Source organism: Cervus canadensis, chromosome 5 (assembly GCF_019320065.1).
Source record: "Cervus canadensis isolate Bull #8, Minnesota chromosome 5, ASM1932006v1, whole genome shotgun sequence".
NCBI lineage: Eukaryota > Metazoa > Chordata > Mammalia > Artiodactyla > Cervidae > Cervus > Cervus canadensis.
Genome location: NC_057390.1, coordinates 9691716 through 9715664, shown reverse-complemented (window position 1 = coordinate 9715664; position 23949 = coordinate 9691716). Strand labels below are relative to the sequence as shown.

The 23949-nt window shown below is 39.8% G+C and overlaps 1 protein-coding gene across 3 annotated transcripts in view; it reads right to left on the bottom strand.

Moving 5' to 3' along the window:
* Positions 1-23949, bottom strand: part of LOC122441472 (meiosis 1 associated protein) — a 90723-nt gene that overhangs the window by 45485 nt on the left and 21289 nt on the right. For all 3 annotated transcript variants that reach the window (XM_043468090.1, XM_043468089.1, XM_043468091.1), the window contains exons 3-4: positions 12999-13184; positions 11945-12113 (exon numbers count right to left, since the gene is read on the bottom strand). In XM_043468090.1, the coding sequence (XP_043324025.1) occupies positions 11945-12113; positions 12999-13184 (355 nt within the window). The remainder of the gene's footprint in view (positions 1-11944; positions 12114-12998; positions 13185-23949) is intronic.

Here is a 23949-nt window from a genome sequence, read left to right as displayed (position 1 = left end):
TACTGGAAAAGCCATAGCCTTGACTAGACGGACCTTTGTTGACAAAGTAATGTCTCTGCTTTTTAATATGCTGTCTAGGTTGGTCATAACTTTCCTTCCAAGCAGTAAGCATCTTTTAATTTCATGGCTTCAATCACCATCTGCAGTGATTCTGGAACCCAGAAAAGTAAAATCAGCCACTGTTTCCACTGTTTCCCCATCTATTTGCCATGAAGTGATGGGACCAGATGCCATGATCTTAGTTTTCTGAATGTTGAGCTTTAAAGCCAACTTTTTCACTCTCCTCTTTCACTTCCATCAAGAGGCTCTTTAGTTCTTCTTCACTTTCTGCCATAAGGGTGGTGTCATCTGCACATCTGAGGTTATTGCTGTTTCTCCTGGCAATCTTGATTCCAGCTTGTGCTTCCTCCAGCCCAGCGTTTCCCATGATGTACTCTGCATATAAGTTAAATAAGCAGGGTGACAATATACAGCCTTGATGTACTTCTTTTCCTACTTGGAACCAGTCTGTTGTTCCATGTCCAGTTCTAACTGTTGCTTCCTGACCTGCATACAGGTTTCTCAAGAGGCAGGTCGGGAGGTCTAGTACTCCCATCTCTTTCAGAATTTTCCACAGTTTATTGTGATCCACACAGTCAAAGGCTTTGGCATAGTCAATAAAGCAGAAATACTTATTTTTCTGGAACTCTCTTGCTTTTTTGATGATCCAGCAGATGTTGGCAATTCGATCTCTGGTTCCTCTGCCTTTTCTAAAACCAGCTTGAACATGTGGAAGTTCATGGTTCACGTATTGCTGAAGCCTGGCTTGGAGAATTTTGAGCATTACTTTACTAGCATGTGCTGCTGCTGCTAAGTCACTTCGTGTTCGACTGTGCGACCCCATATACGTCAGCCCACCAGGCTCCGCCGTCCCTGGGATTCTCCAGGCAAGAACACGGGAGTAGGTTACTAGCATGTGAGATTAGTGCAATTGTGTGGTAGTTTGAGTATTCTTTGGCATTGCCTTTCTTTGGGATCGGAATGAAAACTGACTTTTTCAAGTCCCGTGGCCACTGCTGAGTTTTCCAAATTTGCTGGCATATTGAGTGCAGCACTTTCACAGCATCATCTTTTAGGATTTGAAATAGCTCAACTGGAATTCCATCACCTTTTAATATATATATTAGGATTAGGTTGTAAGTTCATCAAAATAATTCTGATAGCATTTTGATTGGAATTGCATTGATAGATCAATTTGGGGAGAACTGAATCCTTATAATATTGAATGTTTCTATCCATTAACATGGTTCACTTAGTTATATATTCTTTAAGGTTCCATCAGTAAAGCTTTCAACTTTTCCCAATAACTATTCTATGCATCTTTTGTTAAACTTTATTTCTAAATACTTTACTCTTTTATTATCATAAAAGGCATTTCTTTAAAAATGGAAGTTTCCAAGAATTTGTTTCTAATTATAGAAATGCTATTGACTTTGTATGTTTGTCTTATATCTGGGCTTCCTCACTGGCTAGACGGTGAAGAACCGCCTGCAGTGCGAAAGGCTTGGATTCAATCCTTGGGTTGGGAAGATCCCCTGGAGGAGGGCATGGCAACCCACTCCAGTATTTTTGCCTGGAGAATCCCCAGGGAGCTTGGTGAGCTATAGTCCATGGGTATGTCCAACCACCTTGTTACACTCTTACTAATTTTTCCATAGAATCTTTTGGTCATTAATGTAGCCAATTAAGTATGTTTCAGACAAAAATAGTTTTGTTTCTTTCTTTCCAATCTTCACATTTTTTAAGTATTTTTCTTATTTTACTAGCCTGTGACAACTGCATGCATGTGTGCGATGTCGCTTCAGTTGTGTCCAACTATGCAATGTAGCCTGCCAGGCTCCTCTGTCCATGGGATTCTCCAGGCGGGAATCCTGGAATGGGTTGCCATACACTTCTTCAGGGGATCTTCCCTGCTCAGGGATTGAACACGTCTCCTACATCTCGTGCACTGGCAGGCGGGTTCTTTACCATTAGCACCATCTGGGAAACCACTATGATTAACTATGCCGAATCAAAGCAGTAATGGGGCCTCCATGTCTTATTCCTGATTTTTGAAGGCAATCTTTCTGGGTAGAGTATTCTTGGTTATAGTTTTTTCCTTTTCATCACTTTAAATATATTGTGCCACCCGGTTCTAGCCTGAAGAGTTTCTGCTGAAAAATCAGCTGATAGCCATATGGAAGTTTCTTTGTATGTTATTTGTTGCTTTCCCCTTAGTCCTTTTTAATGTTCTCTATTTTTACTTTTTGTCATTTTAATTACAATGTGTCTTGGTGTGTTCCTCTATGGGCTAATCCTGTATGGGACTCTCTACTTCCTGGACTTTGGGTGACTCTTTCCTTTCCCAGGTTAGGGAAGTTTTCAGCTATTATGTTTTGAAATATATTTTCAGCCCTTTTCTCTCTCTTCTCCTTCTGGGACCGCTATAGTGCAAATATTAGTGTGCCTGATATTATTCCAGAGGTCCTTCAAACTATACTTTTCAAGCTTTCAGACTTTCTTTTCAATCTTTTTTCTGTTCAGAGGCAGTGATGTCCACTACCCTGTCTTCCAGATTACCGATTCATTCCTCTGAAACATTCAGTCTACTATTGATTCCTCCTAGTGTATTTTTCACTTCAGTTATTGTATTCTTCATCTGTTTGGTTGTTCTTTATATTTTCTAACTCTCCATTAAAAACTTCCAACTTCTCTCTCTGTACATCCATTCTTCTCTTTGATTGTATTAAAAAGACACAAAAAACTCTGAACTCTCTCTTGGGTAGATTGCCTATCTTTACTTCACTTAGTTCTTCTGGGATTTTATTGTGTTCCTTTGGCTGGAACATGTTCCTCCATTGCCTCATTTTATTTAAGCTGTTATTTGTACTTCTATGTATGTAGTAGGTTACTTTTCTTGACCCTGGAGAAGTGGCCTTCTGTTGGAGATGGTCTATGCATCCCCTCAGTGCACATCCCTCTTGTTACCCAAGTCATATGCTCGAGGGGCTCCCTCCGTGAGGGGTCCTCTGTTGTGGTGGTGACTCTGTGAGCATCCTGGTAAGCTAAGTGAGCCCCGAGCCAGGTTGGCTGCCAGGCCTTGCCTTGTGTGGATGCTGCTAGGTGCTGGTTAGCAGAGCCTGGTCACAAGGTGGCTAACTGCAGAATCCCCGGGGGCCCTGGGCTCATGCTGGCTCTCTCGTGGGTAGAGTCAGGGTCCAGAAGACTCCAGGGATGTTGCTTGCACACTGGTAGATGAAGCCAGGTCTGGGTTAGTGCTGGACTATTGAAAGGCAGAGCTGTGTCCTGGAGTCTAGTTGCTGAGCCCAGGCATCCCAGAGTTGGTATCAGATTGCTGGGATCAGAGCAGGGGGGACATTTCTAATACTGTTGGGTATGGGGTCTAGAGTGTCCAAAAGCTTGTGCTGGCCCGCTAGTAGGCAGGGCCAGGGCCCAGATGATCCTAGGGTAAGGTCTGGCCTGCTGTGGGTGGGCTGGGTCTGCAGTCTGCAGAACTGTGGTGTTCCCGCCTTCAGTGTCTGGCCTCTGTGGGTGAGGCTGGTCTAGAGGCTACTGCAAGCTTCCCGGAGGATAGGGTGGGTGCCTGCTCACTGGTGAGCTGAGCTGGGTCTTGGCCCTCTGGTGGACAGGGTTGTGTCTAGAGGCATATCTAGAGGCAGCTATGGGCTCAGGAAATCTTTAGGCAGCCTGTCTGCTGACTGGTGAGGCTATGTCCCCGCTCAGTTAGTTGTTTGGTCTGAGATGTAGCAGAATTGGTGCCAAGTTGTTGGGTGGGGCCAGGTCTTGGTGCAAATGAGCTAGGAGGAAGACCCCACCATGGTGCCTGCCTGGACCAGTAGAAAGCTCCTAAATATGGCTGCTGCCAGTGTCTGTGTCCCCAAGGTGAGTGGCAGTCACCCCCCATCTCTCTGGGAGACTCTCCAAGACTGGCAGCTAGGTCTAGCCCAGGCTTTTATCAAATTACTATTTTTGCCTTGGATCTAGGTGTGTGTGAGATTTTGTGTGTGTCCTTTAAGAATGAAGTCTCTATTTCCCTCAGTCCTTGGGATTCCTGAAATTAAGCCCTGCTAACCTGCAAAGCCAGAGGAACTAAACAGCCTCTTGATGAAAGTGAAAGAGAAGAGTGAAAAAGTTGGCTTAAAACTCAACATTCAAAAAACGAAGATCATGGCATCCAGTCCCATCACTTCATGACAAATACATGGGGAAACAATGGAAACAGTGAGAGACTTTATTTTCTTGGGCTCCAAAATCACTGCAGATGGTGACTGCTGCCATGAAATTAAAAGACACTTGCTCTTTGAAAGAAAAGCTATGACAAACCTAGACAGCATATTAAAAAGCAGAGACACTACTTTGCCAACCAAGGTCTGTCTAGTCAAAGCTATGGTTTTTCCAGTAGTCATGTATGGATGTGAGTTGGACCATAAAGAAAGCTGAGTGCTGAAGAATTGATGCTTTTGAATTGTGGTGTTGGTGAAGGCTCTTGAGAGTCCCTTGGACTACAAGGAGATCAAACTAGTCAATCCTAAAGGAAATCAGTCCTGAATATTCTTTGGAAGGACTGACGCTGAAGCTGAAGCTGAAGTTCCAATACTTCAGCCACCTGATTTGAAGAACTGACTCATTAGAAAATATCCTAATGCTGGGAAAGACTGAAGGCAGGAGGAGACAGGAACAACAGAGGATGAGATGGTTGGATGGCATCACTGACTGTATGGACATGAGTTTGAGCAAGCTCTGGGGGTTGGTGATGGACAGGGAAGCCTGGCATGCTGTAGTCCATGTGGTCGCAAAGAGTTAGCCACAACTGAGTGACTGAACTGAACTGATCTGAACCTGCAAAACCAGGTGCTCTGTGGCTTTTATTTCTGGTGCAGCCCAGGCCGGGGAGTCTGATATGGGGCTTAGAACTCTCACTCCTGTGGAAGAACCTCTACAATATAATTATTCTCTATTTTGTGCGTTGCCCACCCAGTGTGTATGAGACTTGATTACATAACAAGTCTGTCCCTCCTACCCATCTGATCGTGGTCTCTTCTTAATGTCTTTAACTGTAGAAGACCTTTTCTGGTAGGTTCTGGTCTTTTTCATTGATGGCTATACTACAGATAGTTGTGATTTTGTTGTGCTTGCAAGAGTAGGTGAGCTCAGAGTCTTTCTACTCTGCCATCTCAGCCACTTTTTTTTTTTTTCCTTTTCCTCTGTGTTTAGTCTAGTTTCACCTGTTCATAGGGTGCTTCATGCAGAGGCATGAAGGTAATCCTTCTAACATTTCACCAGTAAGGACTGTATTGTAGATTTTTGATGGAAACATTATTGCCAAGTTACAGAAGTTATTTTCTACCCCTGGTTTACTAAGATTTATTCCTTAAATGATGAATGGATGTTTATTGTATCATATGTTTTTTTCCGTGTCTATTAAGATAACAAAATTTTTACCTTTATTTGTTGATGTGGTAAATTATATTTATACCTTTTTTCCTTTTTTATTGAAGTATAGTTTCCCAGGTGGCATCAGTGGTAAAGAATTCGCCTGCTAATGCAGGAGACACAAGAAATGTGGGTTTGATCTCTGGGTCGGGAAGATCCCCTGGAGTAGGAAATGGCAACCCACTTCATATTCTTGCTTGGAAAATTTCATGGACAGAGGAGCCTGATGAGCTATAGTCCTTGGGGTCACAAAGAGTTGGATACGGCTGAGTGCACAAGCACACACATAATTGACTTACAATGTTATATTCGTTTCAGGTTTACAACATAGTAATTCAATATTTTTCTACATTATATTCTATTTAAAGTCATTATAAAAATATTGGCTTTTTCCCTGTGCTGGACATTATATCCTTGTACTTTTATAATGGTAGTTTGTACCTCTTAATCCTTTTCCCCTATCTTCCTTCCCCCTTAAGCCCTCTTCCCACTGGTAACCACTAATTTGTTCTCTGTATAAGTCTGTTTCTGTTTTATTATATTCACTCATTTATTTTTTTAGATTTCACATATAAGTGCTAAGGTACAGTATTTGTCTTTGTCTGACTTACCTCACTAAGCATAATATCTTCTAGGTCCATCCATGTTGTGCAAATGCAAAATTTCAATCATTCTTGTGGCTGAGTAATATTCCATTGTATATACATACCACATCTCCTTTATCCATTCATTTGGTGATGGACACAAATTGCTTCCTTAAGCAACTTTTGAAAATAATGTTGCTATGAAGATTGGGGTGCATACATCTTTTCAAATTAGTGTTTTTGAGTTCTTCAGATATATACCTAGGAGTGGAACAGCTGGATCATACGGTAATTCTATTTTTAATCTTTTATTAAGGTACAGTTACTTTACAATGTTGTGTTAGTTTTTTTTTTTTTTGAAAGAACTAGAATGATGGCTTTTATTCTCAGCTGGTGGAGATGGGAACACAGTATGCTCCTGCCTCAAGAACTGTGCCCCTAAGGTAAGTGCTCGCAGTCAGCAGTAGGTGATGAGGGAACAAAGGTGATAGGATCTTGATTTCATCCTCTTGCATTGTTTCAAAGACAGTCATGAACTGGTGTCAGTAACCCAGTAACTGCATCTGGCAGTTTGGTGGCTCTGAGGCCTTCTTTGTAACTACAAGGGGAAGGCTGTTGTAAAGGTAAACATCAGATAGGGATGTATTTAGCATAGAGTCAAGTGAAGTGTAGCTCTGCAGAGTTAGGGGGCAGAAAAGCAAACAGTTACAGACATGCAGAATTAGGAGCAGATAAAGTAAAATAAAACTAGGAATGTTCAGGCCTGCTCACTGTTCTCTTTATCTTCTTTACTCTCAGAGAAGTGAAAAAGAAAAACTCATTCCTCGTTTTTCCTTTTCACTGCGACAAATTCCCCCATCAGTTTATTCACTCCATATCAATGGAGGAAGGGAAGCACGTGTCATTCTTGTCTGGCTGAAGACAAACTCCAGTTCTGCTCCATTTGAAAATCACCAGCTGTTCAGCCCAGGGACCCATCTATCTCCTACTTCAAATTTTCCTTGAGATGTGAACCCCAAGAAATCTTTATTGGGGTAATGAGGGACAGATGGTCAGTCTTCTGTAACTTCTTTAATGCTGACACAGGACTCGTAGACCCTACCTAGTTGGGGTCATGGAGCTCTCGCCCTGTTCTATTAAGGGGCCCCGGGGTGACTTTTGTGGTTATTTCCGCTGGATCTGTTTGGAGGAGTGGCTGTAATCTCTTTGGGGGCCTGGGTTTTCTCTGCACATCATCTTAATTGTGATGTAAATCTGTGTCATCTGATAAGGGTCTTTCTGTTCGGGTTGGAGACAGTCCTTTGAGCTGTCTTTTCAGAATGTATAACCCTCTGGTTTCAGGTCACCTTAGCTAACCGGGGCCTGTCACCCTGCATTCTCAGGGTTTCCTCTGGGTTCACCACAGGGAGCGGTTGGAGTGGCTGCAGCTGAATGAAGCACAGGTGGCAGACATTCCTCTTTCTCAGGCCCGCTGAACCACACTGAAGGGTTGCAATCACTGATTCCATGTCTCAGGCCTTTCCTTCTTCATCATGAATGACCATTATCCTCCAGGTCCTGCTTTGGAGTCATTTATAAGTGATTCACCGATGCCGCCTCCTTCTCCCACCACCCCTCATTACCATCCCCTACTCTCTACCCCATCCAGCTTCGCGTCAGACGCGCTGTCAGGCACTGCCAACTCTACATCCTCTTGTGTTGGTTTTATTTGTAATTTTTTGAGGAACTCCCATACTGTTTTCCATAGTAGCTACATCAATTGACATTCCCACCAACAGTGTACTAGAGTTCCCTTTCTTCATATCCTTGCCAGTATTATTTCTTATCTTATGATGATAGCTATTCTGATAGGTGTGAGGTGATAGCTCATTGTGGTTTTGATTTGCATTTCCTGATAATCAGTGATGCTGAGCATCCTTTTATGTGCCTGTTGACCATCTATATGTCTTCTTTGGAAAAAATGTCTATTCAGGTCTTCTGCCCATTTTTAATTGTTTTTTTTTTTTTTTTATATTCAGTTGTATGAGCACTTTATATATTTTGGATATCAGCCCCTTATCAAATGATACCATTTGTAAATATCTCCTCCCATTTAGTAGGTTGTCTTTTCATCTTGTTGATGGTTTCTCTCACTGTGCAAAAGCTCTTAAGTTTAAGTAGATCCCATTTATTTATTTTTGCTTTTGTTTCCATTGCTTTAAGAGATAGATCTAAAAAAATATTTATGTCAAATTGTTTTACCTATATTTTCTTCTAGGAGTTTTATGGCTTCCAGTTTTATATTTAGGTTTTTAATTCATTTTGAGTTTATTTTTGTACATGGTGTTAGAAGATGTTCTAATTTAATTCTTTTATGCATAGCTGTGCTGTTTTTCCAATACCAGTTATTGAAGATACTGTCTTTTCTCCAACATGTATTTTTCCTTCTTTGCTATAGATTAACTGACCATAAGTACATAGGTTTATTTCTGGGCTCTCTATTCTGTTCCATTGATCTATGTGTCTGTTTTTGTGCCAGAACCATACTTTTTTGATTACTATAGCTTTGTAGTATAGTCTGATATAAGGGAGTGTGATGCCTCTAGTTTTCTTCTTTTTTCTCAAGATTGCTTTGGCTATTTGGTGTCTTTTGTGGTTCCATACACGTTTTAAGATTATTTTTTCTAGTTCTGTGAAAAATGTCATGGGTATTTTGATACTGATTACATTAAATGTATAGATCACTTTGGGCAGTATGGATAGTTTAACAACATTAGTACTTCTAGTCCATGAACACAGGATATCTTTCCATTTATATGTATCATCATTAATCTCCTTCATTAATGTCTTATAGTTTTCAGAGTATAAATTTTTTCCTCCTTGGTTAAATTTATATTTATGTATTTCTAATGCAAAATCACCTTGCATTACAGGGATAAATTCAACTTGATCAGCTCTGTATTCTCTTTTTAGATATGATTAGGTTATTTAAGATGGTTTTACCTATTTTCATGAGTGGACTGACTTGCAATTTTCTTTTTTTTTTTAACTTCTAATTTTGGATTGGGGTATAGTCAATCAACAATGTTGTGAGTTTCAGGTGAACAACTAAGGAACTCAGCCATACAGAAACAGTATCCATTCTCCCCCAAACTCCCCTCCCATCCAGCTGCCATTGTTCTTGTTTGGCTTTCTATCATGACTAGGGGGAGGACATTTTTTTTCTTTATTTTTTAATTTCTAGAAGAGTTTGTATAAGATTGGAGATATCTGTATCTCCTTTCTCTAGTCACTGAAGGGAGAAAAGGACATAGTCCATATCTGATCTGTTCATAGCCAAAGAGAAATAAAAGGAGCTTCTCTCTCACAGATTCAGTCTGAGAAGCCACTGGGAGGGACTCTTAGATTATTGGCCTGGAGAACTAGGATTGCCTTACCTGGGTTACGGTCCACTCTGTGACTAGGAAAGTAGAGGTGTTACTAGAGAAAGGGGATGCAGGGGATGATGGGCAGAGCAAGAACAGACTCCACAGGTATCATAGCCATCAGTTCCTTTAACAAATATTTACTGCTAATCTAGGAGATACTTACAGAGTGGGGCACATAAATAAGTAAAATAAATTTGTAATGCCAAGGCTTAAAGCTTAAGATTTAATGCAGATAAAAAAATCAAATAGTTTACAGTTCAGGTGAGAAGACAAAACTATCACACAATAGAAAGAAAGAAAGCGAAAGTCACTCAGTCGTGTTCGACTCTTTGCGACCCCATGGACTATACAGTCCCCGGAATTCTCCAGGCCAGAATACTGGAGTGGGTAGCCTTTCCCTTCTCCAGGGGATCTTCCCAACACAGGGATTGAACCCAGGTCTCCCGCATTGCAGATGGATTCTTTACCAGCTGAGCCACTAGGGAAGCCCAAGGATACTGGAGTGGGTAGCCTATCCCTTCTCCAGGTGGTCTTCCTGACCCAGGAATCGAACTGGGGCCTCCTGCATACAGGCACAATCTTTATCAGCTGAGCTACTAGGGAAGCACAATAAAGCAATGGTAAATAATTCTATATGGTATATAATTAAGTGCTAACTTGTATTGTGCAGACCACAAGCTATGTGGTTGTTCTAAGAAGAGGAAAATCAGTATAGTAGTCATGAACCTGCTGCTGCTGCTAAGTGGCTTCAGTCGTGTCTGACTCTGTGCGACCCCATGGACGGCAGCCCACCAGGCTCCCCCGTCCCTGGGATTCTCCAGGCAAGAATTAGGCCTTAAAGGATGAAGAGGATTTGGCTGGAAGAGGATAGGGGGAGGAATTCAGAGGAAAGAAGAGGAAATTCAGAGGCTAAGATTACTACAAGTGGAAGGATATAAATAGGATAGTCAGTGAGGAGACTGGCTTGAGAAAAGCAGAGTGTGTATAGTAGGTAAGATATCATATACCACACAGCAAGGCTGGTTACCCTCCTTCCCCAACTGGCACAATGTCAGAGGTCCATGATGCTGGAAGGACCCACATGGGCCAGAATTCAATGGGAAACACACCCTTAGCTACCAACTCCCTGACCCAATTAGGGTGTGAAGTGAAGAGTGAGGTTATTTTTGTGGTACCAGGAAGAGATCAACAGTATCAGAACAGTGAGCACGTCCAGGTGTGTATAACCTTGGAGAAAGCTAATATAACTAGAAAGAACTGCTGGAGGGTGAATTTAACTTGAGTTTTGGATAAATTAAAATCAGTTAAAAATCTTAAATTCCATAATTTGAGAATCTCTATTTGACTTTCTGACAAAGATCTTTTCATAAATTTCCAATGCTTCAGCGTTAAATCCAAATGTCTCAGAGTGGGTACATGGCATATATGACCTTTCTTCATCTAACCTTTGCCTACCTCTAGAGCCTTACTCCTGCCTCTGTCCAATAGGCTCCTGACATGGAAGCATGGGTTTATCTCTGAAAGATGATTTATCTTGCTTTCTCATGCCCCTGTTCTCCTTTTTGAGTTTCTCTTTCCTCTCCCTCTGCTTGGTTAATTCCTACTTGTGTTTTAAAACTCAGTTTAAATGTTTTCTCTTCTGAGAAGTGTAGGATCTGGTGCCAGCAGTGACTGGTAGGGGTAGGCAGTCTAGGACCATCAGGACTGGAAAGCTAGTGATTGAGAACCCGTTCTGGGGAGGCAGGAGGTAGGCAGGACACATATGAACCGAGAATATAATCCCCTGGCACATGTTCCATTGTTCTGTCAAACTTCACTTACAAAGCACAAATTCAAAAATAAAATTATCAATAATTTTAAGACAGTTACCCAAAAGCATTAAATTCTAAGCACAGGGCCTTTTTGAATGCAGGGCCTCGTATGACTGTACTGGTCATAGGCCCAACGAAGCCAGCCTGCATGTAAATCTCTTCATACAGCAAAATGTAATAAACCAGATTATTCATGAATAAGCAACTAAACAAACTATTGTCCAACCAGAAAGTAAAAAACATCATGTGTCCAGTAAAAAATTAAGCATGTCTACAGATACTAACATAGACAGCTGTATAACACACAAAGAGGGTTACAGAATATTATGTATGTCATAATCCCATTAAAATATAAAGTATTTCTATCTATCTATCTATTTATTAGAACATTACAAAGGATACCCCAATCTCTTGAGAAGGAAGGAATTTTTACTTTCTTTACCTATAATCTTTCAGATTTTACATTAATATATATTGCTTCTAAAATTAAAAATAAGATTAAAAAATTAAACTCTACCACCTAGAAACACTTTTCTGGACCACAGTGAAATCTGTTGGCTTTATTTCATTTAAGACTATAAAAATACGATGGAACATAATCTTCCTCAGGTGTAAAAGACTACTCATTAAAATTTTTACCATTCTTTTAACCTTTTCATTTAATCCTTACCCTCATTGCTGGGCTCTTCAACAGGGGATGCTGAGTTCATACATTCTAGGGCTCCCTTTGTGATCTCAACCACCTGAAGCTTCCTGATCCTGACTAGGTCTGTATCTTTCAATCCTTCCTCCAACTGTTTGACCACCTCTTTTCCAGGCTGTGAAGTCAGAACGGTAATCTGGAAATAAATCAAAGAGTCATTGTGCCTACTTTTGCTGATGTACAGAGTGAAGAATGTAACAGGTTAGATCTAGAGGATAAACATTGAAGAAATTGGTAGTATCTAGGGCAAAGAAGAGGATTTAATTATAACTTGCAAATCAAGTTTTATTTGACAGATTCTGGGGGGAGAACTCTGGTGGGATAGATCATCACAGCACCCTTCCAAACAAACTGAATCTATCCCAGAAAGTGATTAGTGAGAAGCCATCCTTGTTTCAGTTTTTTTTTTTTGGGCCATGCCATAGCATGTAGGATATTAATTCCCCAGCCAGAGACTGAATCCACACCACCTGCATTGGGAGCATGGAGTCTCAACAACTGGACTGTCAGGGAAGTCCCCCACTGTGTTTCAACTTTTAAGATTCCTTGAATCACAGGCAGTATCCCTCTTGCTCAAAGTGCTTTGATTTCATGAAGAAACAAAGGAAACAGAATCCTTAAATTCCACTTGTTAGATGTGTACTAAATATCAGAGCGCTTATATGCTCTTTTCTCAGTGGTACTTCCATTGGATGTCTCTCCTTGCTCAATCTGAATCCAGGCTGAACATTACACTCTGGAAGGCAAGTATTAAATATATGCAATTTTCTTTTGTACTTAGACATTTTGATTGGTGAATAAGCATGTGGATGAAGGATAATTATTTTTAAACTCATTTGTTTGATGATTGATGTTATAGAGACTGAATGTATTTTAACTCACTCACACACCCAATGGAGTACCTAATCATGACCTTCAATGTGAATGAAACAGAGAACAAGAGAAGGATGGCAAATAATGAAGGATTTAGATGGACGTAAATGGGAAGAAGGCTTAGTGTCCTAAGGCCAGCATCTCTCACCTCCAGGGAACTGTAGGTCAGAGCTGCACCTGTGCTCACGTGTCGGCTGTACTGTTTGAACTGCTGGAGACCATCCTCTATTGCCAGCTGCAGAGAAATGCCTTGTGGTCTGAAACAACCTTCTCTTTGCAGCATGCGGAGTTCTGAGATGCAGGCCTTCAGCCTAGCAAAGTTCCCTTTCACTTGCTGCAGAGAAAAATGAATCAAGGGTGCAAATATTTAGTGAACCAGGTTACAGATTAATTGGCAGTCTAATTTATCATCAATTATTCCTTAAGAGTATTTTTCCCTTCCTGAAAATCCATTTATTTGACCAAGACCTATGGAATGCATATTCCATTCTAGGCACTGCACTAAAACCTTCCCTAGACCAAAGGAAGGAAAATTTGCAGCCAAAAGGCATTGATTATATGGAGTTACTAGAAACAGGAAATGTGTTTTAACTCATTCACTCACCCAAAGGAAGATACAGTTGTGATTGCTCAGTTTTATTGCAAATTGGAGGCCTAGCAGTGTCACTCTTAAATTCTCAGTCAGACTAGGAACTGGGAGGCATTCTATTCAAGAGTGGTATTTTACCAGAAATGAGGATTTTGATGTGGTTGATCATTTAAAACTGGTAAGTCACTCAGTTGTGTCTGACTCTTTGCAACCCCATGGACTGCAGCACACCAGGCCTCCCTGTTCACCACCAACTCCTGGAGTTTACTCAAACTCATGTCCATTAGGTCGGTGATGCCATCCAACCATCTCATCCTCTGTTGTCCCCTTCTCCTCCCACCTTTAATCTTTCCCAGTATCAGGGTCTTTTCAAATGAGTCAGCTCTTCGGATCAGGTGGCCAAAGTACTGGAGTTTCAGCTTCAACATCAGTCCTTCCAATGAATATTCAGGACTGATTTCCTTTAGGATGGACTGGTTGGATCTCCTTGCAGTCCAAGGGACTCTCAAGAGTCTTCTCCAACACCATAGTTCAAAAGCATCAATTCTTCGGTGCTCAGCTTTATTTTTTTATTTTTTCATTTATTTTTATTAGTTGCAGGCTAATTACTTTACAATATTGTAGTGGTTTCTGCCATACATTGACATGAATCAGCCATGGATTTACATGTGTTCCCCATCCCAATCCCCCCTCCCGCCTCCCTCCCCATCCCATCCCTCTGGGTCTTCCCAGTGCACCAGCCCTGAGCACTTGTCTCAGGCATCCATCCTGGGCTGGTGATCTGTTTCACCCTTGATAGTATACTTGTTTCAATGCTATTCTCTCAGAACATCCCACCCTCACCTTCTCCCACAGAGTCCAAAAGTCTGTTCTGTACATCTGTGTCTCTTTTTCTATTTTGCATGTAGGGTTATCGTTACTGTCTTTTTAAATTCCATATATATGCATTAGTATACTGTATTGGTCTTTATCTTTCTGGCTTACTTCACTCTGTATAATGGGCTCCAGTTTCATCCATCTCATTAGAACTGATTCAAATGAATTCTTTTTAACGGCTGAGTAATATTCCATGGTGTATATGTACCACAGCTTCCTTATCCATTCATCTGCTGATGGGCATCTAGGTTGCTTCCATGTCCTGGCAATTATAAACAGTGCTGCGATGAACACTGGGATGCATGTAAAGATCTGGTTTCCTCGGTGTGTATGCCCAGGAGTGGGATTGCTGGGTCATATGGCAGTTCTACTTCCAGTTTTTTAAGGAATCTCCACACTGTTCTCCATAGCGGCTGTACTAGTTTGCATTCCCACCAACAGTGTAAGAGGGTTCCCTTTTCTCCACACCCTCTCCAGCATTTATTGCTTGTAGACTTTTGGATAGCAGCCATCCTGACTGGCGTGTAATGGCATCTCATTGAGGTTTTGATTTGCATTTCTCTGATAATGAGTGATGTTGAGCATTTTTTCATGTATTTGTTAGCCATCTGTATGTCTTCTTTGGAGAAATGTCTGTTTAGTTCTTTGGCCCATTTTTTGATTGGGTCATTTATTTTTCTGGGATTGAGCTGCAGGAGTTGCTTGTATATTTTTGAGATTAATCCTTTGTCTGTTGCTTTATTTGCTATTATTTTCTCCCATTCTGAGGGCTGTCTTTTCACCTTGCTTATAGTTTCCTTTGTTGTGCAAAAGCTTTTAAGTTTAACTAGGTCCCATTTGTTTATTTTTGTTTTTATTTCCAATATTCTGGGAGGTGGGTCATAGAGGATCCTGCTGTGATTTATGTCGGAGAGTGTTTTGCCTATGTTCTCCTCTAGGAGTTTTATAGTTTCTGGTCTTACATTTAGACCTTTAATCCACTTTGAGTTTATTTTTGTTTATAGTATTAGAAAGTGTTCTAGTTTCATTCTTTCATAAGTGGTTGACCAGTTTTCCCAGCACCACTTGTTAAAGAGGTTATCTTTTTTCCATTGTATATCCTTGCCTCCTTTGTCAAGATAAGGTGTCCATAGGTACGTGGATTTGTCTCTGGGCTTTCTATTCTGTTCCATTGATCTATATTTCTGTCTTTGTGCCAGTACCATACTGTCTTGATGACTGTGGCTTTGTAGTAGAGCCTGAAGTCAGGCAGGTTGATTCCTCCAGTTCCATTCTTCTTTCTCAAGATTGCTTTGGCTATTCGAGGTTTTTTGTATTTCCATACAAATTGTGAAATTATTTGTTCTAGTTCTGTGAAAAATACCGTTGGTAGCTTGATAGGGATTGCATTGAATCTATAGATTGCTTTGGGTAGTATAGTCATTTTCACAATATTGATTCTTCCAATCCATGAACACGGTATATTTCTCCATCTATTTGTGTCCTCTTTGATTACTTTCATCAGTGTTTTATAGTTTTCTATGTATAGGTCTTTCATTTCTTTAGGTAGATATACTCCTAAGTATTTTATTCTTTTTGTTGCAATGGTGAATGGTATTGTTTCCTTGATTTCTCTTTCTGTTTTCTCATTGTTAGTGTATAGGAATGCAAGGGATTTCTGTGTGTTAATTTTATATCTTGCAACTTTACTATATTCATTGATTAGCTCTGGTAATTTTCTGGTAGAGTCTTTACAGTTTTCTATGTAGAGGATCATGTCGTCTGCAAACAGTGAGAGTTTCACTTCTTCTTTTCCTATCTGGATTCCTTTTATTTCTTTTTCTGCTCTGATTGCTGTGGCCAAACACTTCCAAAACTATGTTTAATAGTAGTGGTGAGAGTGGGCACCCTTGTCTTGTTCCTGACTTTAAGGGAAATGCTTTCAATTTTTCACCATTGAGGATAATGTTTGCTGTGGGTTTGTCATATATGACAAACCCTCAGCTTTCTTTATAGTCCAACTCTCACATCCATACATGACTATTGGAAAAACCATAGCCTTAACTAGATGGACCTTTGTTGGCAAAGTAATGTCTCTGCTTTTTAATATGCTGTCTAGGTTGGTCATAACTTTTCTTCCAAGGAGTAAAGTGAAGTCACTCAGTCGTGTCCGACTCTTTGCGACCCCATGGACAGTACCCTGCAGCAGGCTCCTCCATCCATGGGATTTTCTAGGCAAAAGTACTGGAGTGGGTTGCCATTTCCTTCTCCAGGGAATCTTCCCGACCCAGGGATCGAACCCAGGTCTCCCACATTGTAGACAGACGCTTTACCGTCTGAGCCACCGAAAGCGTATTTTAATTTCATGGCTGCAGTCACCATCTGGAGTGATTTTGGAGCCCCCCGAAATAAAGTCTGCCACCGTTTTCACTGTTTCCCCATCTATTTGCCATGAAGTGATGGGACTGGATGCCATGATCTTTGTCTTCTGAATGTTGAGCTTTAAGTCAAGTTTTTCACTCCCCTTTTTCATTTTCATCAAGAGGCTCTTTAGTTCTTCTTCACTTTCTGCCATAAGGGTGGTGTCATCTGCATATCTGAGGTTATTGCTATTTCTCCCGGCAATCTTGATTCCAGCTAGTGCTTCATCCAGCACAGAATTTCTCATGATGTATTCTGCATATAAGTTAAATAAGCATGGTGACAATATACAGCCTTGACATACTCCTTTTCCTATTTGGAACCAGTCTGTTATTCCATGTCCAGTTCTAACTGTTGCTTCCTGACCTGCATACAGGTTTATCAAGAGGCAGGTCAGGTGGTCTGGTATGCCCATCTCTTTCAGAATTTTCCACAGTTTATTGTGATCCACACAGTCAAAGGCTTTGGCATAGTCAATAAACCAGAAATAGATGTCTTTCTGGAACTCTCTTGCTTTTTCGATGATCCAGCGGATGTTGGCAATTTGATTTCTGGTTCCTCTGCCTTTTCTAAAACCAGCTTGAACATGTGGAAGTTCACGGTTCACATATTGCTGAAGCCTGGCTTGGAGAATTTTGAGCATTACTTTACTAGCATGTGAGATGAGTGCGACTGTGCAGTAGTTTGAGTATTCTTTGGCATTGCCTTTCCTAGGGATTGGAATGAAAACTGACCTTTTCCAATAAGGTCCTACCTAATAGGCCCCTCAGGGTCACTTCAGTAAAGAAAAGATGCTTGGCTTAGTCTGCAGTCAGGTCAAGGAGTCAACATGTAAATCTCCTGACTGTCCTCACTCTCCTTCACAAAAACTTGTTCTCAGGAAGTAGTTTAATCTAATATGATTCTAGATCAACATTATATCTCCTAAGAATATATACATTTTGAATAAATGTGGAATTAAAATTTGTGACACTATTTGAAGGAATGCCAAGCATCAATAGCAGGTGGGGGTAGGGTGGGGAGAAATTATATTTGGGATGAAGAAACTTTCCTGATCAAAGAGCAGAATTAAGCAATATTTGCAAAACACACATAAAATTCATGAGCATGTTACTTTGCTTACTTGCACCTCTTCATGAATCTCTGGGGAAAACAGAAGAAATAGGATATAATTTTTACACAAAGAGACCTTGTAATCTAGATAGGAAGATAAGAAACCTACTCAAGAAAGAAATGAGAACAAGCCTTTAAGTATTTCTTTTCATGTACTCCCTAAAAGAGTATGAAAAATGATATACTCTATTATATATTATGTTGACATCTAGATTTCAAAGTTCTAAGTGTAAGTAGTTGTTAAGGATATATAACTTCCAGTATTATTTAAATATCAATATTTAAAAATAGCACTATAACACCACTCTTATTAATCTAAATATTAATATTATAGGAATTTGATACTCTCATTTTTCAATTTTAAAAGTACATGAGCAAGCTCTTTTTTCTTTTTAACAGATGGAAATTAATATTATTCATTTTCTCCTTGAATTCATATTTCCATTTCAACTTCCCATAGTTTTATCATAATGTAATAGGACTTTCTGGTTGGCAGTCTTTTATTGATTATCTTATCATATTTCTCTGCATCAAAAATATATGTCATCAGATTTTAAAATTTCCTACGACCATAGGCTGTAAGGAGTTATCTAGATTGAACTATTTTTAAATTATTGTTCATATAAATTGATCAAAACAACATATATATTATCTATTTTGATAATTATTGGCATTAAGGATAAAATTTAATTAGAAATGTATCTCAAAGGTGAGCACATTGGGTTCTTTTTTTCATTAGTTAAGGTATGTGTGTATAAGTAAATTATTGATTAAATGGCACAACATTCAGTATTAATCCAATTCCTATTTTCTAGGAGGTTTCTAGTGCTGAGAAACCTCATCCTGATAAATACAGATTCAAACAAACTGTCAAATTCATTCTGAGTTATATGCCAAAAATTATACATGGATATACTAATTAAGTTATTTTAATGATCTATTAGCTGCTACTCAATTTAGTCTTCCTTCAGTTTTGTTAAAATTGGAGACTTCAATCCAGTTCAGTTCAGTTCAGTCACTCAGTTGTGTCTGACTCTTTGTGACCCCAATGAATCGCAGCAAGCCAGATCTCCCTGTCCATCACCAACTCCCGGAGTTTACTCAAACTCATGTCCCTTGAGTTGGTGATTCCAGGTGATGCTAGGAATTGACTCTCTCAATAGCAAGGTGATCAAGCCAATCAATCCTAAAGAAAATCAACTCTGAATATTATTTAGAAGGACTGATGCTGAAACTGAAGCTCCAACACTTTCTCCACCTGATGCAAAGAACTGACTCATTGGAAAAGACTCTGATGCTGTGAAAGATTGAGGCCAGAAGGAGAAGTGGGTGGCAGAGGATGAGATGGTTAGGTAGCATCACTGACTCAATGAACATGAGTTTAAGCAAACTCCAGGAGACAGTGAAGGACAGGGAAGCCTGGCATGCTGTAGTCCATGCGGTCACAAAGAGACATGACTGAGCAACTGAACAACAACAAAAGTACCCTTTGTATTCTGGTTGTTGTTCCAGAACCAACTAGAAGTTAAAATGGCAGAAAAGTTCTCATCATAATAACCAAAGTGGTCAAATAAATGTTTATGAATGAAAATAATAATAAACGTGCAAAATTTATATGAATTGAAATGCTACTGAGAAACACAAAAGAAGACTTGAACAAATGAAAAGTCATTAGCTCTTGGTAGGACTCAGACCAGAAAGATGTCAGTTATCTCTAAATGAATCTATAAATCCAATGCAATTTCCAGTAAAATTTCTAGCAGAATAGATATTTGATAATAAAGTTAAAATTAGAAACAAAAAACAAGAATAGCTAGAGATTCTTTCTCTCAAATATTAAACAGGTATTCAAACAGTGTGACACTGGAAATTGAAAAAACAAAGCAATAGAATATAATTTAAAGTCTAGAAATAGACCCAAATACATGGCAGGATTTAGTATATAATAAAGATGCTATTTAACATTAGTTGGAAAAAGTATTCAACAAACTAGGTAGTCACGGAGAAAAATTAAGTTAGATTCATACTCACAGTTCAGTTCAGTCGCTCAGTCATGTCTGACTCTTTGCGACCCCATGGGCCACAGCACACCAGGCTTCCCTGTCCATCACCAACTCCGGGAGTTTACTCAAACTCATGCCCATTGAGTCGGTGATGCCATCCAAACATCTCATCCTCTGTCATCCCCTTCTCCTCCCGCCTTTAATTTTTCCCAGTATCAGGGTCTTTTTCAACTATTTGTACTCACAACTTATACCTATATAAATTCCAGATGGATCAAAGATTTAAATGTAAAAATTGAAAATGTGTAAGTACTAGAACAGATTGTATCATTTTGGGTTCAATCAGGAGACAGAAACCACAGTAATTTAAAAGAGGAAAATTTATATAGAATATTTTAACATAGTTTAACCTATTCAACTATGCACGCATGCTTGCAGGCTGAGGGAGAGATCTCAAAGGACAGACTTGAAAAGGGGACCCCTTTCCCAAGGTTGGGGTTTAGAGCCAGTTGGAGAATGTATGGTTGTAGCTCACTGGATACAAAGAAGTTCACTGGTTTGCTCAAGCTAGTGCTGGTCCATGGCTACTGGGAAAACAGGAACCCTTCAGGTATAGGCACAATGGCCAATGCACAAGCATGCAGAGTGGAGTGCCAATGTGGGTAGGAGGTCTGGAGTAAACAGTATCCATGTTGAAAAGAACAGCAGCATTGGGAGGACCTCCAGATCAGACCTCTGCGGGGAATGACAGGTGAGCAAAGGGAGTCAGGCATGAGCGCAGGCAAGAGGCCTGAAGCACGCAGTGTCCAGGCTAAGTGAGCAGCTGACAGGTGATCAGGCTGGGGCTAAGGAGTTTCTCATGTCTTAGCTCAAACTGTGACTGACTGGTTTAAACAACAGACATTTATTTTCTCACGGTTTAGAAAGCTGGAAGGCCAAGATCAGGGTGCCAACCTGATCAGGCTCTGATGAGAGCCCTCTTCCATCTTGCGGACAGCGGCCTTCTTGCTATGTGCTCACATGGACTTTCCTTAATGCATGTATTTTACATGAAGAGAGAGCCCTGGTGTCTGTTCCTCTTGTTAGAAGACACTAATCCCATCATGGAGGCCCCACTCATGACCTCATCAAAACCTAATTATGTTCCAGAAGCTTTCCCTTTCATCACATTGGGAGTTAGGGCTTCGATACATGAATTTTATTCAGTCCATAACACCAAGGGCCTGTAAGTTCTGGGCATTTGGGTGGAACACTACGACGTGGCTTCATAACCCATTGGTTTCATCAGAAATGTACCTTCCTCCTGCAATGTCCCTCTAGGACACTCTACTCAGAAAACTTAACATAATGATTACTGTGAAAGAGAAAGGCTTAAAGTAGAATTCTGTTTATCATTGCCGAGGTTCACTGAAAGATGAATTTTGAGCTGAGAGGCAATAAATTGACAGCATGCAGAGCTTGGGGGGAAATGTAAGAGTAAGAAAGGCCTTTCTAACCATAACACGAAACCCAAAATTCCAAAAGTAAAAGATTAATAAATTCACCTGAATAAAAATAGAAAATATACACTTGGCCAAAAAAAATACTAGGTGTAAAATCTAAAGACCACATGAGGAAAAATATTTGCTTCTATATCACAAAGTGTTAATTTCCATAGCTGCATAAAGGTTTCCTTAAAATCAATAAAAATAATGGCCAATAATCTAATAGGAAATGAAATATAATATATACAGTTTTCAGAAAAGGAAATACACATGACCTTGAAATATTGAATATGTTCAGTCTCACTCATAAAAGAAATACAAGTTAAAAGTACTTTGAGATGCTATTATTTTTCACCTATTTGATTGGTAAAGATTTTTTTTAAGTTAAATGACAATGTTTTTGAGGATTTAAAGAAACAGGCACCCTTGTATACCATTTATGGGTATATATTTTAACACAGTTGCTGTAGTGGGCAATTTGGTGACAGTATCACAGTTTACATACCCTTTAACTTAGCAAGTCTGCTTTTAGAAACTTATCTTACATATGTTTTCATATGTGCAAAAATGGTTTTAGATTATTCATTTTAGAATTGTTCAGAATAGCAAAAGATTGGAAATAACCTACTGTCAATTAATAGGGAATTGGTTAAATAAAGTTATGGTCCATCCATTAATGGAATCCTATTTAGCCATAAAAATTACTTTTTATCTATTGAATGAAATGATTACCCAAATATACTGTGTAACAAAATCAAGATTCAAAAAAGTATCATAATCTCTTCTGTTTTGATAAGAAGAAAGGTGAAAAGTGAAAGTGATAGTCACTCAGTTGTGTCCGACTCTTTGCAACCTCATCAACTGCAGTCTACCAGGCTCTTCTGTTCATCTAACTCTCCAGGCAAGAATACTGGAGTGGGTTGCCATTCCCTTCTCCACGGGATCTTCCTGACCTGGGGATCAAACCCAGGTTTCCTGCTTTTGGACAAATTCTTTACTGTCTGAGCCACCAGGGAAGCCCATTTATATTTTCTTTTATGTAAAGAAATATCTCTGGAAAGATACCCAGTAAGGTAGTAATAATTATTGCCTGCAGGAAACTACTGGTTAGCTGAAAAATAAGAGTAGGAAGGTGACTTTTTCTACATGTTCTTTTGTAACCTTTGAATGTTTGTTGAATGAGAGGAGAAAAATTGCAACAAAATTTTGGAAACTGTAATACAAGTGAAAAGTGATAATTGACTTAGCAGTCCCAAGAGAGCTAAATCTTAAGCCAGTAGTGGAAAACCCAAGGAAGAAAGCAGTTTAAACCACCAATTTCTCAAAAGGCTTAGGAACTAGCAAAATCAAGTAGTTTTTAAAGTAAGAATATAGGTGGAACTAAAAGTAGAAAGATGCCAACCATCTCTTTTAAAAGCAGTTTGACCTTTAGATCCTCTCTTCTACTCCAAAAACAACAAATTGATTCGTCACCTTTGATTGGACATTGTGACATGCCCCATACCAATGGACAATTAAAAATTTCACTGAGGTAGAAGTCCCCTGAATTTTAGTCGAATTTCTTTCCTACATACTGGTTTACGAATGTCTTACCATTAAGTTAGAATAGGCGCTACTTCTTGTTCACTAGGTCCACTCAGCATGTAATGTAATGGGCCAGTGTGATAACTTGTGGAAGGGAATGGCAATCAAAATTCCTGTGAACTAAATTATGACACAAGGCTGGAGAATTGATATACCCATGAGGTAGGGTAGTGAAGGAGGTGTACTGCTGGTCTTGGCAGCTGAAAGCAGACTGCTCCTGTAGGACCATACCGACAAGAGCGGAGAAAAGGCACTTACCAGATCAACAGCTGTATGCCAGGTACCAAGAGATGTGTTAATTTGCTCCAGCAATGGAATTGCATCTAGTACAGCAACTGCTGTTGGAGCTACCGCCTAAGTAAGTTTATGCTAATACACTCTCCTTCTCCAAGACTCATCTGTCTTCTGCACAGGCCATACAGGCCAAGTTGAACGGGGATATGGTAGAAATCACCAACTGCACCTTTCAAGTCCTTGATGGTGCACTAATTTCTACAATTCCTCCAGGAATTCAGTATTGCGCTTATTGTTTTCCTAAGAAGAGGCAGCTCTAGAGATTTCCACTTGGTCTTTCCCACCATAGTTGTCTTCACTCCACAGGTCAGAGAACCAATGTGGGGATTCTGCCAGCTGGTAGGCATGTCTATTCCAGTTATACTTTCTAAAACTGAAGAAATAGCCATAGGATGCATTTGGGGATCATCGGACCCAATATAAAATTTCACTGATCACTTGACTGCCATAAGCCCCTGCTCTGACTGGGGGCAACAATAATGTTCAGGACCTTTGGAAACAGTGTCCGTTCATAGCCAGTATCCAGTAGATACTGAAAGGTCTGACTATTCCCTTTACTTCAGTGTACAGTTACCCTGGTAATTTTCAAATCTTTTGGATCCTTTTTGATAAGTTTTAAATTCTTTATTCATGGCTTTGAATAATCCCTCTTATTTCTTTAAACATCCTAAAGATATTTAAATATATTTGATATTTCCAATATCTGAAATGGTATTCTAATTCTCCTCTTTGTTGTTTCTGTGGACCCCCACTCAT